At 43.2% G+C, this 16,370-nt stretch overlaps 1 protein-coding gene across 3 annotated transcripts in view; it reads left to right on the forward strand.

Moving 5' to 3' along the window:
* CPQ (carboxypeptidase Q) overlaps positions 1 to 16,370 on the forward strand; it is a 409,933-nt gene that overhangs the window by 124,408 nt on the left and 269,155 nt on the right. For all 3 annotated transcript variants that reach the window (XM_055303503.1, XM_055303502.1, XM_055303504.1), the window contains one exon: positions 9,222 to 9,429. In XM_055303503.1, the coding sequence (XP_055159478.1) occupies positions 9,222 to 9,429 (208 nt within the window). The remainder of the gene's footprint in view (positions 1 to 9,221; positions 9,430 to 16,370) is intronic.

The following is a 16,370-nucleotide window of genomic DNA, read 5'->3' on the forward strand; positions in this document are numbered from 1 at the left end:
TCGGGGCCCGGGGGCTCGCGGGCCAGGACACGGGCCAGGTTAGGGGACACGGATGTGACTGGTAAGGCCACACGGAAGCTGCATGACGCCATATGGGAAATACAAAGACGCTTTAGGTGATGATCGTCCTCTCACAGGCAGGATTCATCTTAAAATCAAACAACAACAGAAATCTTTGTTCTGAGTGAACCGGTAACTGAATTCCAGTTTGCACAGGACTTTCCCCAGGAGAGTGGGCGCTGCGCGGGTGGGGCGGGCTGGGGATGGAGCCCGACGGCCGGCGGGGCCGTTTCCCCCATCGTAGTAGCAGTGTCCCCTCAGTGCGGTGGCCCAAAGTCGTGTGTCCAGCCCGCCTGTCCCCACGTGCTGCCCTCGTCTGACCTCTGCTCCCCACCGGCATGTGGCACTTACCCCCAAATGGCCCCGTAGCCTCTGTGGCCTCCTCCGAGCCTTCCCTCACACCAGGCAGGTCGTATTTCTGAAACTCTGAACTTGCCACCGTGTCTGTCCCCATTGGGGTGCAGGCACCTCTTTGAATCACTATGTTTGTATCCTTTGGGTAAATCCCCAGTAGTGTCTCGGGCTACAGGGCTCCCTTGTGATGTCACCGGGCCCACTGCAGCCTCCTCCCCCTCCCTCCCTCACCCTGTGTCCCTGGTCTCCTCCTCCCCCTTCTCCCTGACCTCCTCACCTGTCTGTCAGTGCTCCCTCCTCGGATCCCAGCTCCAAGCAGAGGCAGCCACGACCCGGGACCCCCAGATGACACCACCGAGGCCCACGGTAGTGCTGCTCCCTAAAATTAGTCCAAGTACCCCCAAAGTGTGGCTGCCTTGCATACTGCGGCCTTACCAATGGAAGCACCTTGCAATCTAAATGATCAGATTGCTAAGGATTGGTCCATGTTCCACGCTCGTTGCCGTCGTGTGTCACAAAGTCGGGTCCCCATGCCGCTTGTGTGTGCTACGGTATTGGCCGAATTAAACACAGGGGTCCTGCGGTGGGCACCTCTCCATGAAACAAGAAAATGTGCAAGGTCTGTATTTTAGAGGTCAAAGCAGACGAGTCACTTAGCTTGTGGCTCGTCCTCAGGTGTCCCCGTGGCACCCTGCTCCATCAGGCAGGCAGCTGCCTCTCTAGAGATGGTGATAATTTACTGTGCCCGTGGATTTTGATGAAGTCAGGTCTGGGCTTGCTCTCTGGGTGACAGACCAGGTTTAATTTGAGCCAGATCTCAGGAGGTAGTTGGAGAGGGTGGGTCATGTACCTGCGGCTGTCGTTTGGGGGTGCGCTTCGCCTCTTGGTCTTCTATCTTTCACTCACCTGATACTTGACCTTTAACATTTTTTTTCCTGACAATTGTTTCAAGAAGACTGTTTTCATTGCCTTTTTGAAACTCATAGAATGAGAATAGGGATCCATAAATATCTTGGTTGAAAATTAGAAGATTGTAGAGTGTCTCCTTGTCTGTTTTGGGACCTGGCATCCTCCTGTTGGGAGTAAGTGAATAGCTGTTTCATCCACTGTTGTCTTCCCTCCTTTGTTCTTTTCCTGGGAATGCCCTTTTCTTCATTTTCAGGATATTAAAGTCTTCTTAGGCTCACTTGAAGTTTCATCCCATAGGACACTTCCTAGATTTCCCCCAGTCAGAATTTATTCATTATTTTGTGATGTTTTACTTTGTCCGTTCATTTAGACTTGCAACATCCTGGGCTCTTCTTAAAGTTCTTGTTTACCTATTTTTCTCCTCCATATTTTCAAAAATTTTTAAAGATTTTGCTTAAATTCATCTTAGTTTCAGGGGTAGAATTTAGTTATTCATCAGTTGCGCAGAACACCCAGCGCTCATTACATCAGGTGCCTTCCTTAAGGCCCGTCACCAGTTACCTTATCCCCTACCCACCTCCCCTCAAGCAGCCCTCAGTTTGTTCCCTGTAGGTCAGAGTCTGTGGTTTTCCTGCTTCCCTGTTTTTACCTTATTTTATTCTCCCTTCCTTTCTCCTATGTTCATCGGTTTTGTTTCTTAAATTCTACATAGAGATTACACGGTTCTTGTCCTTGGCCGACCGACTTATTTTGCTCACCGTGATATACTCTAGTTCTCTCGGCTGACGGCTGAGCAATATTCCATCGTATATACACCACCTCTTCTTTATCCGTTCATTTGTTAGTAGACATCTGGGCTCTTTCCATAGTTTGACTATTGGGGACACTGCTGCTGTAAACACTGGGGCGCAGGTGCCCCTTTGAATCACTATGTTTGTATCCTTTGGGTAAATCCCCAGTAGTGCAAATTCCGGGTCGTAGGAGAGCTCTATTTTTGACTTTTTGAGGAACCTCCACAGTTTTCCAGGGTGCCTGCACCGGTTGCAATCCCACCAACAGTGCAAGAAAGAGGGTTTCCCTTTCTCCGAATCCTCGCCGACATCTGTTTTGTTCCTGACTTGCTAGTTTTAGCCATTCTGACACATTCCAGGTGGCATCTCATTGTCATTTTGATTTCTGTTTCCCTGATTGTGAGTTGGACATTTTTTCATGTGTCTATTGGCCATTTATATGTTTTCTTTGGAGAAATGTCTGTTCATGTCTTTTCCCCATTTCCTGACTGGGTTTTTTGTTTTCTGGGTGTTGAGTTTGACAAGTTTTTTTTTTTTTTGAGTTTGACAAGTTTTTTAAAAATCTTGGATACTAGCCCTTGATCTGATAAGACATTTGCAAACACCTTGTCTCATTCCATAGCTTACCTTTTAGTTTTGTTGATTGTTTCCTTTGCTGTGCAGGGGCTTTTTCTTGATGAAGTCCCAATAGTTCATTTTTGCTTTTTCCTCCCTTGTCTCTGGAGATAAGTCTAGTAGGAAGTTGTTGGGGCCAAGGTCAAAAAGGTTGCTGCTTGTGTTTTTCCTCTAGGATTTTTCATGTATTCCTGGGTCACATTTAGGCCTTTCATCCATTTTTAGTCTATTTTTCTGTGTGGTGTAAGAAGGGGTCCAGTTTCATTCGTCCACATGTGGCTGTCCAGTTTTCCCAACACCATTTGTTGAAAGACTGTGTTTTTTCCATTGGATATTCTTATATTGTTGAAGATGAGTTGACCATAGAGTTGAGGGTCCATTTCTGGGTCCTCTGTTCTGTTCCATGAATCTATGTGTCTATTTTTGTGCCAGTACCACACTGTCTTGATGATTATAGCTTTGTAATAGAGCTTGAAATCTAGAATTGTGATGTCTCCAGCTTTGGTTTTCTTTCTCAACGTTATTTTAGCTATTTGGGGTCTTTTCTGATTACACACAAATTTTAGGATTGTTTGTTTCAGCTTTGTGAAAAATGCCGGTGTTAATTTGAATGCAATCGCATTTAATGTATGGATTACTTTGGGACGTAGAGGCATTTTAACGATATTTGTTTGGGGCATCTGGTGGCTCAGTGGTTGAGCGGCTTGGGTGGTGACCCCGGAGTCCTAGGATCGAGTCCTGCATCAGGCTCTCTATGGGGATCCTGCGTCTCCCTCTGCCTCTCTTTGTATCTCTCATGAAAAAATAAATAAAATCATAAAGAACCCAAAACCCCAATATTTGCTCTTCTAATCCATGAGCAGGGAATGTTTTTTCCACTTCTTTAGCATCTTCCTCAATTTCTTTTGTTAGATGTTCTGTCATTTTCAGAGTATAAATCTTTCACCTCTTTAGGTATCTTATGGTTTTTGGTGTCCAGATTTCTCAGTTTTTAAGAACAGGACTGGAACTTTGTCAAATTCATGCTGCTCCCACTGTCCAGTATGAAGCCCCACCCAGTAGGAGGGCAGTAAATTTGTCAAATGAATTTGAATCTTTAAGACTTGTTTTTTCATGAGAAAGACATTGCACAATTATAATATTCTCCATAAACAGATGGACACTTAGAAAAGGACTGCTCTGATGTGCTTTTATCCATCTTGCCGTGAATTTGCAATTTCCTTACCACTTCAAGCCAAAACATTGAGTTTCCAAGAACAACTGTTTTCCCTTCTCCATAATGAGTTCAGGAAAAACCAGCCATTCCACTGGACCCAGTTGTGTTGTGTAGTGTACTCAGTATAAGATTATGCGATGAGAATAAGTAGCTAGGCTTCCTTTTGGGTGGGGCTGGAGTATTTCCTGTTTGGAGACTAAGTCTTCTGAAATCAGAATCAATTTTCTAAAACATACCATATTGAATTGAGCCCCAGAGATATGTTTCTTCTGTTTGTAGTCTTTTCCTTTCCTTTTAATAACAGAAGACATTATAAAAATTCTCACTTCACTCTCTTCCTATTCTTAACTTTTCTTGGGAGGAATCCAGTCAGGAGATGCCAAGGTTGGAGTCTTTTTATCAAATTGTTCATAGAAAAAATGATGTGAGCCAACACAACAGCGGCCAGCATCTGTTGTCTCTGCAAGGAGACCACAGCAGTAATTATGCACACGGTAAGTCGCTTAAAAAATAAATTGATCGATTTAAAAAATTAGGTGTAGAGAATAAAAAGGCACCTGAGGATTTTTACAGTTTTTATGATCGAATCAGCTGTAGCCGAGAGAGTCATTTTATAATGTGAACATTCTTAGTTTCAGTCCCACATTTTCTTCAGAATTAACTATCCTAATCCTTTTCATTACTCTCAGAGTCTGATGACTCTTGTCCTAGAGTGGAGTCTCCCTCCCAACTCCTCTGATAATGGATTGGGACCTAGTGTGATAGTAGGCCTTTGATTAATGAGTCAGATCCTGGGTAGACTAAGGAGGATAAGTGATAACTTAGGCAGACTTTTTACATACCTATTTACTTTTCCTCTTTATTCGTCTCAAAATGAAAATCCTAAGCCTTTCTATTTTACATTTATGAAAGAAGATAGCAGTGTAGTTAATAGGAGGAGCATGATCCTTGGATTCAAATCTCAGCTTCAACGTGTAGTAGTTTTGTAAATATATGTCTCTGGACATCAGTATCCTCCTAATGACTACTTTGCAATTTCTCCAGCCATCAGCATAAACAATAGATACCCAAATATGGCTATTATTATTATTATTATTATTGTCATTGTCAATTATTCTGACCTACAGAAATACACAAGTTCCTTGAAAGTATACATTTTTGGAGAATGATCAGGAAATGGGGCATATTATACTTTCTTTTTTTTCCCTCTTTTTGTTTTCTTTTCCTTCATTCACTATATGCGTGTGTACATGTATTTGTGATTATGAATGTGTGTGTGTGTGTGTATGAATTTCATATAATGTGTGTCAGGCAGCACTTCAAGCACTTTGGTAACATTAATGAATAAAACAGATAAAAAATATCATACCTGCCCGTGAAGCTTATGTGATCCTGGTAGGGACAGCTGGAGGCTGACAGATCCTGTGAAAGGTGAAGCAAGGTAAGAGAGGTAGGAGCGGGGAGCAGGGTGCGTCATAAATAGGGAGGTCAGAGAAGGCCGGAGTGGGGCCAGGACACTGGTTTTGTGTTCCGGGAGGTTTCAGGTACCACCTTTGAGAACTGAGAGCACAGAAAAGAATGGGAGCCTGCCGATTTGTACGAGAACACGAGTGGTTCCTTTGTCAGAACGCAGACCAACATAGCAGACTTAAGTCTTCAGGTGGCCTCGTTTTATTTTATTCAATTTGAACAAAAACCTCCCATAAATGCTTGTTCTACATACCCTGCCTTCCCAGAGGATGGATACTGAATTCCGCCCAGTTGGTCTGTGACTGCTGCTGGAGGTCATCACCGTGACTGTCACATCTGTCACTGAACTGTCATGAAACCACGTCCTCAGGGCCAGCGGAGGTGCTTTCTGCTGTTGGCTACATAACGGCTGAGCCTGCCGCGGTTGTGAGTTCTACAGAGTCGCTACCGCACACACATGGCTGTTCAAATTAAAATAAATGACATTAAAAATTCAGTTTCTTAGTCACATTAGTCACATTTTACATGCTCAATAGCCATACGTGTCTAATGGCCGCCGTGGTAGCACAAATACAGCACATCTCCAGTGCTGCAGAAAGTTCCGTCGGCATTTGGTCTTTTACATATTCGTCTCTCTGACATTGTTTCTCGTGGTGCTATCAGCTCCAACCTTATCTCTTCCTTTTGGTTTGTTGTCTCTCATGGTTTATAGGTTTAAATAGTACACTTAGAATTTTGTGTGAAGTAAGGGTAAGGAGGCTCTACCAGAGAGCAGAGGAGCTTTCTTGTGTTCAAGTCCTTGAGTTTTCGGACTTAGAATTTATATTCCTATTCTGACTGCCCCAAGGCCTTTTTTGCTTGGTTATTGTAATGCAACTGTGCTCTGGCTGGTAAGAGAATCAGACTGCTGAGTTATTATGGGCGAAGTGCTATCAAACTTTAAAAGTAAGATTGCACTTTTATGGAAATGCTTTAGGCCAGTCAGTGGTACCATACTTGGAGCAATGCTATTCCAGGAGTGTTCATTGACCGACTGCCTGCACCTACGCCAGCACTGTTAGGCCCAGGAGATGCAAGTAAAAATGCACATAGCTCCAATCCCTGAGATCACAGTTTATGTAGTGGAGGGAGCCATAAACAGGAAGAGTTTCAGTTGTGCAGGGCCCAGATAGGCCCAGGATATGCTGAAAGACCAGCCAAGATGGTTCATAAGCCAGCCTTCCCCGGGGGTGGCGAGGAGGGAAATGAGACAGGAGATCAGAAGCCAGGGAATGCTCCTTGAAAAAGAGAGTCTTACATGGCATCCTGGAGGATAAACAGGTATGACTCAAAAGATGGAGTTGGGAGAATGAGATCAACCAGACGTGATGTACCGTAGCGTGAACAAAGATGCCAAGGAGTGAACCGGCATGCGGAGAGCGGGACCTGTTAAGCTTATGATTGATGGAATTTAGAAGAAAAGGGAGATTGTGTTTATAGAGAGGGACTGGCTTTGAATGGTATGTTGAAGTGATGGTTTTCAGCAGAGCAGGGGGGTGGCGGGCAGGGCAGGAGTGGTGACGTAGGCTGATCGGTCTTCCCAGCAGTTCAGTGGTTCAGGTAAACTTGGCTGTTACCTCCTCCATGGAGGTAAAGTTTGGGGGAGCCGGGGTGGAGTCTGGGGTAGCAGTGGTGGTGCGTGGGTGGAAGAGGATGGCGTCACAGCAGGCCCTCAGTCCAGGCCCACACACAAGGCCTGATGTGAGACTGTAATGGGGTGGAGCAGAGGACCTGAGTTCAATCAATGTTTAAAGCATAAAATTATCAGTATTTGAGGATCAATTAGATGTGGGGGCTGAAGGAGAGAGGAGTCAGAGATGACCGTAAGCTTACAGGAAACCAATTAATTTGAACCCTTCTTCCTTGTTTGCAGTCCTAGGTTTTGACCTATAGCCTCTCCTGGGGATCTGCATCGGCAACTGTGGTGTCTAGGCTGCGTTTTGGCTCTTCAGGACGCCATCACGCTCTCATTTGTTAACAGAACTTGGAGCATAGACCATAGTGAAGTACCACCTCCTATGACTTTAACTCTGCAGCGGCCTATGAAAGTTTATAGAAATTCGGCTTCATTTCTAGTGGCTCCAATCCAGATGCCAAAATTACCCCATTGCAGGGACAGCCCTTGGGTGGACCACTGAATCTGTTCTTCATTATGAACAACTGAAAACCATCAACAAAGTTCTTGTATTACGCCAACAATAACACTAGTCAAACGTTGAGGTAATTCCAGGTTTCAGAAAGTTATGAATCTCAAAGTCCATCTCGCTGACTCTTATTTGTATGTTTACACTATTTATTTATCACGTGGAAAAGCGAGTGGCGTCCTAACTTTTTATAATGGCACATTGCTTTTTTCTTTTCTTTTTTTTTTTAGGTTATAAATGACATTCTGAGCTCTGAATGCTGGTGGAGACATGCTTATAGATCTGTAGTCAGTCACTTTAAAGTAAAAGTACAAATTGAGTCCAGATAGGGGAACCAGAAGTAGGAATGGAGCCAGCTCAAAGGGTCCATTATAATGGGGCCTATAATGAAAGCAAGAATTCTCTCCTACCTGCAGTGCATTTTAAAAGGATTTTCCAAGTAACAGTTAATATTTTAATGACATCTGTTAACCTTCCAGAAAAACCTAGTTCTCTATTTTGCAAGATTAAGGAAGTATGCCAAATACATGTTGATACTTCAGCTTTTAACTGACATATTTCATGACTGCATGGCTAAAGCCACAAAATAGTAGGTGCCGGCTACTTTCTTTTTATAGTTTTATTTAGTCACTGCATCTGGGCTTTGTTGCCGAATGTCTTCTCCTTGTCACTCAGATTGCTCCACCAAATTGGATGCTCAGTGGTCTGGCAGTTTGAGTGACTTCTTGGAGGCTGTGAAACTCTGTTCCCTAATCAGGAAGATCTGGGCAAGTCTTGGATGAGGAAAGATGACACGTCTCTTCTGAGTGAGACAAGAGGATTGTAGGACAATTACACAATGTCTTCAAAAGTTTTATCTGAAGAATAGTTGATGTGTTTTGGTGATGAACAAGTACTATAAATCGAGAAGCGTGGGAAGTCTTCATATTCTTTAAGAGTGTTTTGTGTAAAGGAGGATAGAAGACAAGCAAGCTGACTTCTCATAATTTTTGGTAGAACTATCGTTCTACCAAACCTTTTCCCATTGTTGCTTGAAAAGTGAAATAAAAATAAAGTGAGTAACTTGATGGGAGTTGTCTGTGGTATAGAGACACCACATTAACTATTTGTCAAAAGTTGGATTTTTGAAGATTCTTGGCTTCTTAGAACTTTGGCCATGCACTGCCATTCTTTACATGATGTCCATGAAGCTTGTTTAACAGCATATCAAAACAGCTTTATAAAGAGATAAATATGTGTTTCATGGGTCCCAATGGGAGCTTTCTGAAATGCATATTCTTTGTAAATAATTAGTGTCATTCTGTGAAAATCATGACTTCTTAGGGTGGGAAAGAAGGGATAAAAAGCTATCTTTTTAAGTAATTTGTGATTTAGTACCAGCTGGTCAAGTGAGTTGAAAAACCTTCTGAGTCATATGTCATATTATTTTGAATTCCTTTTCTCTCTCTTGGGAAACTGGCTAACGTTTGCAGCCCTTGTCCCACAGCAAATCACTCTCAAACTTTGACCTGCTCAAGCCAGTTCGTCGGGTGTAGCAGATGAAGCATGTATGACCTTTAGTGTGTTGATTCAACCTGGTTGGTCGGAAACCATAAGTTAATCCTGTATGACTTTTATTTCTAGGCATTACAGCAGAAGTTCTGGTGGTGACCTCTTTCGAGGAACTGCAGAGAAGGGCCCCAGAAGCAAGAGGGAAGATTGTTGTTTATAATCAACCTTATGTCAACTACTCGACGACCGTGCAGTACCGGGTCCAGGGGGCAGTGGAAGCCGCCAAGGTGGGGGCTTTGGCGTCCCTGATCCGATCAGTGGCTTCCTTCTCCATCTACAGGTTGGTCATGGTGTTCATTTGAAATTCTTTAAAAAGCCAGGATTGTCCGTGAAAGAGAAGCCCTTGTGAAATAAAAAACAAACAAACAAAAAAAAAAACCAGTCAAATGAAAATACTTATTGTTTACGGGATTTTTCCCATTCCAGATTTGGCCATTTGTTTGTAACATCTTTGGCCTTTTTGGGATTCCAGGCATTATTTGTACATTCTTTTAAAAAGCTTTCTACATCCACGATGACCCCATACATTCCTTATATAACCAATATGTTCTGTATTTTCGTTGGAGGGAGAACTAAATTCACGTCTGTGTTTCATCAGATTCCTAAGGACTTCAGATGGAGCCGGACCTTTTCCCATTGTTGCTAGAAAAGTGAAATAAAAATAAAGTGAGTAACTTGATGGGAGTTGTCTGTGGTGTAGAGACACCAGAGGAAGAGAAAGGAGGAAGAAAGAAAGGAGGAAGAGGAAAGAGAGGAGGAAGCAGAGGATCTTGGGTATAGACCCGGTCTTGCCACCAAACAAGCATGTGGCCTTGGGAAGAATGTTCTTAAACTCTTTGGGTCTTGGCATTCTCATCTGTGAACCCGGTGATGATGAAGAATTAAAAATTTACGTTGTTACTGTAAGGCTAAATGAGATGAACTTATGGAAGATACTTGATTTTCTGCAAAGGTCAATATAAGTGTTTGGTGGTATTTAAGGGCAACAGAAGTTTTGTTTTTTTTCTTTGTAGTTCTGATTGAGGTAATTGCAAAGTGCTTTGCTGACCCTCAGTCTTAGTATAAAATTCAGGATTGCAGTGGACAGAAGTTCTAAAACTTGACCTGTAGACAGTTGGCCTAGTGTCCCACATGAAGGGTGAAATATTTGAGGGATATAAACAGGGATAAAAGAAGCACCGTCTTAGTGTAGTAGCCTGGTCTCCCAAAGATAGAAAAGAAAGCAAGCAGAAACAATTGAAAATAGGGTTTATTTGGGTTTCAAGATCAGACTAGTGTCTGTTGTGAAGGAAAGTTTATTTATTCTACCCAGTTTTTGTTTGGAGCTGGAGACACAGCTGCTTGACCTTAATTAGCACCCTGTGCCCTTGAAAATAATATAACTGACGGGGCATCAGCAAATAGGAAACCAAGTCAGAAGAGAGTTGTCCCAAAGCACAGACAAAAAAAGGACAGGGATATTTTTCCTTTACAGGGATAAGATATTTTCCCAGAGAGGAAGATGGGACATATTAAAACCACTTTTAAAAGTTGTATAAGAGAGAAACTAGTTCCACTGATGTCATAGTGCTAAAAATAATGTTCTTTGTAGAGACTAAAGGTTCGGTGACTAGTGAAATAATCATTGGACTGTATTCTCTTGGACGGTTAATCTTCCCAAGAGGGAAGTCCTACAATGGCTAGCTTACTTCCCAGAATACCTCAATCACCGCTTAGAATGACACACTCAGCAGGCTGTGGCCATTCACTATGATTTCACTGGTCATGAGATCTAAATTACGGAGCTAGCCTGTTGCTTCGTGAAATTGGGTGATTGCCAAAATTATTTATTTAAGAACTACTACTCATAAGACTGATAAACTCCCAAACGACTTAGAATACTGCAATCTATCAGGGTTAATTGACATTTTTTTTTTTCTGGTGTAATGAAGACATCTGGAAAGCAAGGCTATAATCTAGGAGCCCCAGAAAAATTCTGCCCGACATAGATGTAGACGTCTGTTGTTAGCCTCTAATATTTGGGGTCAGCGGCTTACAGTGTATATTAAAAAGGCATTTTTCTTTTTCTTCATATGTCTAGATCTAGACTGATAATTTTTCATTGATTTTATAGCTAACCATATTGCACTGGACTCTTGACTTTTATGACCTCGTATTTTTGACATTTATAAATACATAATAAAATTGCCCTTCACGTAGTACGGTAAAAATCTTTCACGTGTGTCATCCTACTTGCTCTGACAACTTAGTGGACCAGGCAGAAGGGGCACTTTTTATCCCCATTTTATGGATGTGGAAATCAAAGTTCAGAGAATTGAGCATATGAACATGCTTAAGTCTTACATCCTAAATATTTAACCAAAATGAAACAAACTCTGTTCCTTTGTCCACTTCTAGCTAATTGTTTCTTAGAACTAATTTTCCTTCAGGAGTATTTTATATTCCCGTCTCTAATTCTTCATTCGTCTTTCGCTCTGCGACCATTTTATTTATTTATTTTAATAATAAATTTATTTTTTATTGGTGTTCAATTTGCCAACATACAGAATAACACCCAGTGCTTATCCCATCAAGTGCCCGCCACCTAGTCACCCTGACCCCCCGCCCTCCTCCCCTTCCACCACCCCTAGTTTGTTTCCCAGAGTTAGGAGTCTTCATGTTCTGTCTCCCTTTCTGATATTTCCCACTTATTTTTTCTCCTTTCCTCTTTATTCCCTTTCACTATTATTTATATTCCCCAAATGAATGAGACCATATAATGTTTGTCCTTCTCCGATTGACTCATTTCACTTATTTCACTTATTTCAGACCATTTTAATCTGCCTCTTGCCAGTATTGACATGGAACTCGTTAAGGTCATGAAGAGCAGCCCTGGTTGTCAAATAGAATGGACCCTTCTCAGGCCACCTTCTCACCTCACCTCTCTGCAGCATTTGTCGCTGTTGACTGCTTCCTAAGTATCTCTGCTCTTTGGCTTCTACGACTTCTTTCTCCTTGCCTCTTTCTCTTTCTCACTCTCACCCTTTCCCTCTTCCTTTTCCATTTCCTTGACTTCTCACCCTGAACTTTCTACCTGAACAGTCCCGTCATGCTTGTGGCTTCAGCCACCATCTCTGGGTGACGCCTTCCAAACCCACCTCTCCTTCCCATAGCACTGCCTGAGCCCTAAGCCCATACATCCCAACACCTCTCGGTGCGTCTTTCGGATGTTCCATAGCTATACCCACTTCAATTTTCTTCAAAACTGAACTCCTCTTTTTACCTCTTTCTCCTGCATTTCTCACCACAGAGAAGAGAGTGACATCTCTTCTGTCTTCCAAGTTAGATGGTTCTTGAGTAGTTTTTTTTTTTCTTTTCTCATACCCATCATTTCTGGCATGACCATGTCTCCTAGGTTCTGGTCTTTATTACTCATTTCAAGAAATCCTCATGGAGTAGCCCCATTTCCCAACACCACTCCACATTCTAGTAGTCAGGAGTCACTAACACTTTCCCGACGGACCACATTTCCTCAAGGCTTCATGACGTTGCCTATGCTTTCCCGCTTGCTGCCTCCTATCCTCTTCCTCGCTGTCTCATTCTGTCCTTCAGGATTCATCTAAGTGTTTCTTTTTCTGGGGAGCCCTCCCTGGTATGTAGCTCCAGCCCAGGCGAGCCACCTCTTTCTGGCATTCCCACACCATCCTATGCATACTCTGTATCAGAACATCTTGGAGGCAGTTGCGGTTCATGCTTTGGTGGGGTGCACTCACTGTCGTCGCAACTTCAAATCTCAGTCACGTAACACAATGGGAGTTGATTTACTGCCCACATAATGGTTCCGAGAGGGTGTCCAGCAGCGGCTCTTCTTCTGCTTTGCATCATGTGACGCCATCACCTCTAAGATCTGAGTCCTCTGCAGGATCTTTTGCATCCGGCTGGGATATAAGAAGACAGGGAGAGCTGATAATCACACGGGAGGTTTCTCGTGGCCGGGTTTAGACCTGGCATATCTCGCTTCTACTCATGGTTTGGCCAGAATGAAGTTATAGGGAGTTATAGGAAGGCTAGGAAATTTGGTCTCCCTTTATGCCCTCTGTGAAAGGTAAACGGTCCAGTCCAACCTGCCTCCACTCAAAATTCCAGAAAAAAACATGGAAAAAAAATATGTGTATACGCACGCACACACACACACACACACACACACACACACACACACACACAAGTATAAAACCTCTATATCCTCATCATCCAGTATGTTTGTCATGTAATAGTAACTCAGGAATGTTCTGCTGAAGGAATGAACTTGTTTTTTGTTTTGTTTTGTTTGGTTTTGGTTTTGGTTTTTGGTTTTTTTAATGAACTTGTTTGAAACTGTACAGTCAGTCGTGGAAGGGCTTTCATGACAAACCAGGTGACCAGATTCTAAGTGCTTTCAGGCCAAAGCGTGGAGCCTCAGTATAGTAAGTTCAAAGCAACTTGAATTCTTAGGGCACTTTGCTCTGTATTCAAGGGAAATATCCAAGTGCCCAATATGCCGGGTTATAGCCTTCTAATGCCACAACATTTGTGAACGATGCATCATGTTATGAATCGCTAACTGCATAAAACAGCTCCCTTCTCTCCGACAGATGTTTTGCCCTCAGTTCCCTGGGAGGGGTGAGTCCGGATTCCATTGAGGGGGTGGCATAGAGATCAGCAACACTAGAGAACAGGATATAAGTTGTGACTGGTTTTTGCTTGGCCTCAAGATTAGAAAATCCCCTAAAAGGCAGAAAATGTGTTTTACCAGCTTGACTGGACACTTGTCAGTACAGTCAACGCTATTTGTCAGCCATTGTGGATGGAAGCACAACAGTCACGGGGTCCTCTGACCAGTGTCTTTGTGAAACATCTGATGAGCACTGGGTGATATTCTATATGTTGGCAAATTGAACACCAATAAAAAATAAATTAAAAAAAAAGAAAAAAAGAAACATCTGTAAAATGCCCATTACTTGTTGCCTTCAATATCTCCAGGTTCATTGTTGTTATTTCTGTCTGTTGCCAGTATTAGTATTCTGGTGCTCAAATTTACTTCAGAGAGAAGTGCTCTTTATTGATGCTTTTATAATGACTTTTCTTTTGTTCACCATTAAATATCAACTGGGACTCTCATTAGATCTGTTTTAGGCTTTCTGTATGTAAAATACCTTTGCCTCTGTCATAGGAGGATATTTTAAGGATAAATGTAATTATTAATTTAGGCTCTGCAGAGGAACCATTTGTCTCATGTTATTTCTCAAATTAATTAGCTTTTTAGTAAATATTTATTGAGAGCTTACCAGCGCTCAGAAGTTGCTGAGCAGTAGGGTTATTAAAATGAATTAGTCATTTTTTTTTTGTCCCTCAGAAATATTCTGAAGAGAGGAGGGTAAGCTTAAAATATAAATGGCTCATGTAATCTCTTTTATATTTAGTGCAAAATGAGTGACGGGGAAAGGAATGAAGTGAACATTTATGTAGCAGCTATTTTGTACTGACATCTCTGAAGGCGTAAATAGTTTGTCTCAAAATTCTTTATGCCACCCAGGGGAGGCAGATAATTGTTATCTCTTTTACTGAAAAAGAAACAGGTTTAGAATGGTTAAATAATCAAGTCACGCAGCTAACGAAAAGAACTGGGATTGATTCATGATTAGAGTCTCTGGTTCTAAATTCCGTGCACTTTGGATTATACCAAGTGACCTGAAGAGCCAGCACTTTGGAGACTAAAAGAGTGGAAATCTGATGAGTGCTGGCTACGTAGAGGACGCGGATTTGGGGTATACACAACAAAACGTTGAACATGAACAAGACAAGGGAGGTCTAAAGACAAGCTGCACGTGATCAAGGGGGGAGTCCGTGAGGCGCTTTGGTAACACACAGGGAGACCAGTATGGCCGGAGCCAGAAAGTGTCGTAGGAGAGCAGGGAAATGCAGTTTTGGGGCGAATGGAAGAGGATCCAGAGGACGGGCTGGGGAGTTTTAAGTTTTATTTGGAGGAAATGGGGAATCATTGTGGTGGAGTTTGGAGCGGGGGGAGGGCGGGGGGGGGCAATGTTTTAGAGCAACGTTTCCCTAAAGATGGTCTCTGGGAGGTCATCGTCAGCCTCACCTGGGAGCTTGTTGCTGTGCAAATGGTTAGGCCCCACCTGAGACTCTTTAAAGTTGAAAAGCTTGGGGGTGGGGCTTGTGGCTTAACTCGCCCCCCAGCTCCCCAGCTGATCCTAAGGCAGGCTGGGCCTCGACGGGCTGGAGGGAATGGAGAGCAAGAGACACAGAGACAGCAGAGAGACAGAGAGAGACAGCAGAGAGCTCGCACCAGAGAGTGATGGGACGGAGCCTGGCCCTGTTTGACGGGGGACAGAGGGATGGCCGAGCGTGCAGTCAGACAAGGATCAGAAGCCATGGATGCATCTGCGTTCAGGTCAGCCCAGTACTTAAAAATCATGAGATTCACGTACAAATAAATAGCTGTTTGTGGTTTTTTTAGAGCAAAACCAGATTGGGCAACATCCAGTGTGTTCCATACGGCAGGCCGGCAGCTTGCGGAAGTCTCCGAGTCCATTTAGTTGATGGCACGTGTCTCCTTTAGTCCGTTGAAGTTTCCAGGTTTGTCTCTACCCAGCTTGGTGACTGGAGAATAGCGAGAACTGTTGGGGGTCAGGAGAGGAGCTGATTGCGGGCCACACGGGCCGCTTGGTTTTCAGACGTTTTGCCTTTGAGGCAACTGTGAGGCGTTCCATTAGCCTGGTGTTCCTATCTTGTAAGAAAAAATGGGTAACAGGTAGCATTCCCATCTCTCTATTATCTACTTTTGGAGTCACTCGAGGCAATTTAAAATTCTCGGCTGGGGGATCCCTGGGGGGCTCAGCGGTTTAGCACCTGCCTTCGGCCCAGGGTGCGATCCTGGAGTCCCGGGATGGAGTCCCATGTCGGGCTCCCTGCATGGAGCCTGCTTCTCCCTCTGCCTGGGTCTCTGCCTCTCTCTCTCTCTCTCTCTCTCTCTCTCTCTCTCTCTCTCTCTCTCTGTCTATCATGAATAAATAAATAAAATCTAAATAAATAAATAAAATAAAATAAAATAAAATAAAATAAAATAAATAAATTATCGGCTGGCTCCCTGGCAGTGCAGTAACCTCGGGACGCCTCCTCCTGCCTTCCCGACATGTGGGCTCAAGGATGCCAGGTAATCTCTGTGTTAGCCCAAGTGACATGAAA

The sequence above is a fragment of the Nyctereutes procyonoides genome, unplaced genomic scaffold (assembly GCF_905146905.1).
Source record: "Nyctereutes procyonoides isolate TBG_1078 unplaced genomic scaffold, NYPRO_anot_genome, whole genome shotgun sequence".
Taxonomy (NCBI): domain Eukaryota; kingdom Metazoa; phylum Chordata; class Mammalia; order Carnivora; family Canidae; genus Nyctereutes; species Nyctereutes procyonoides.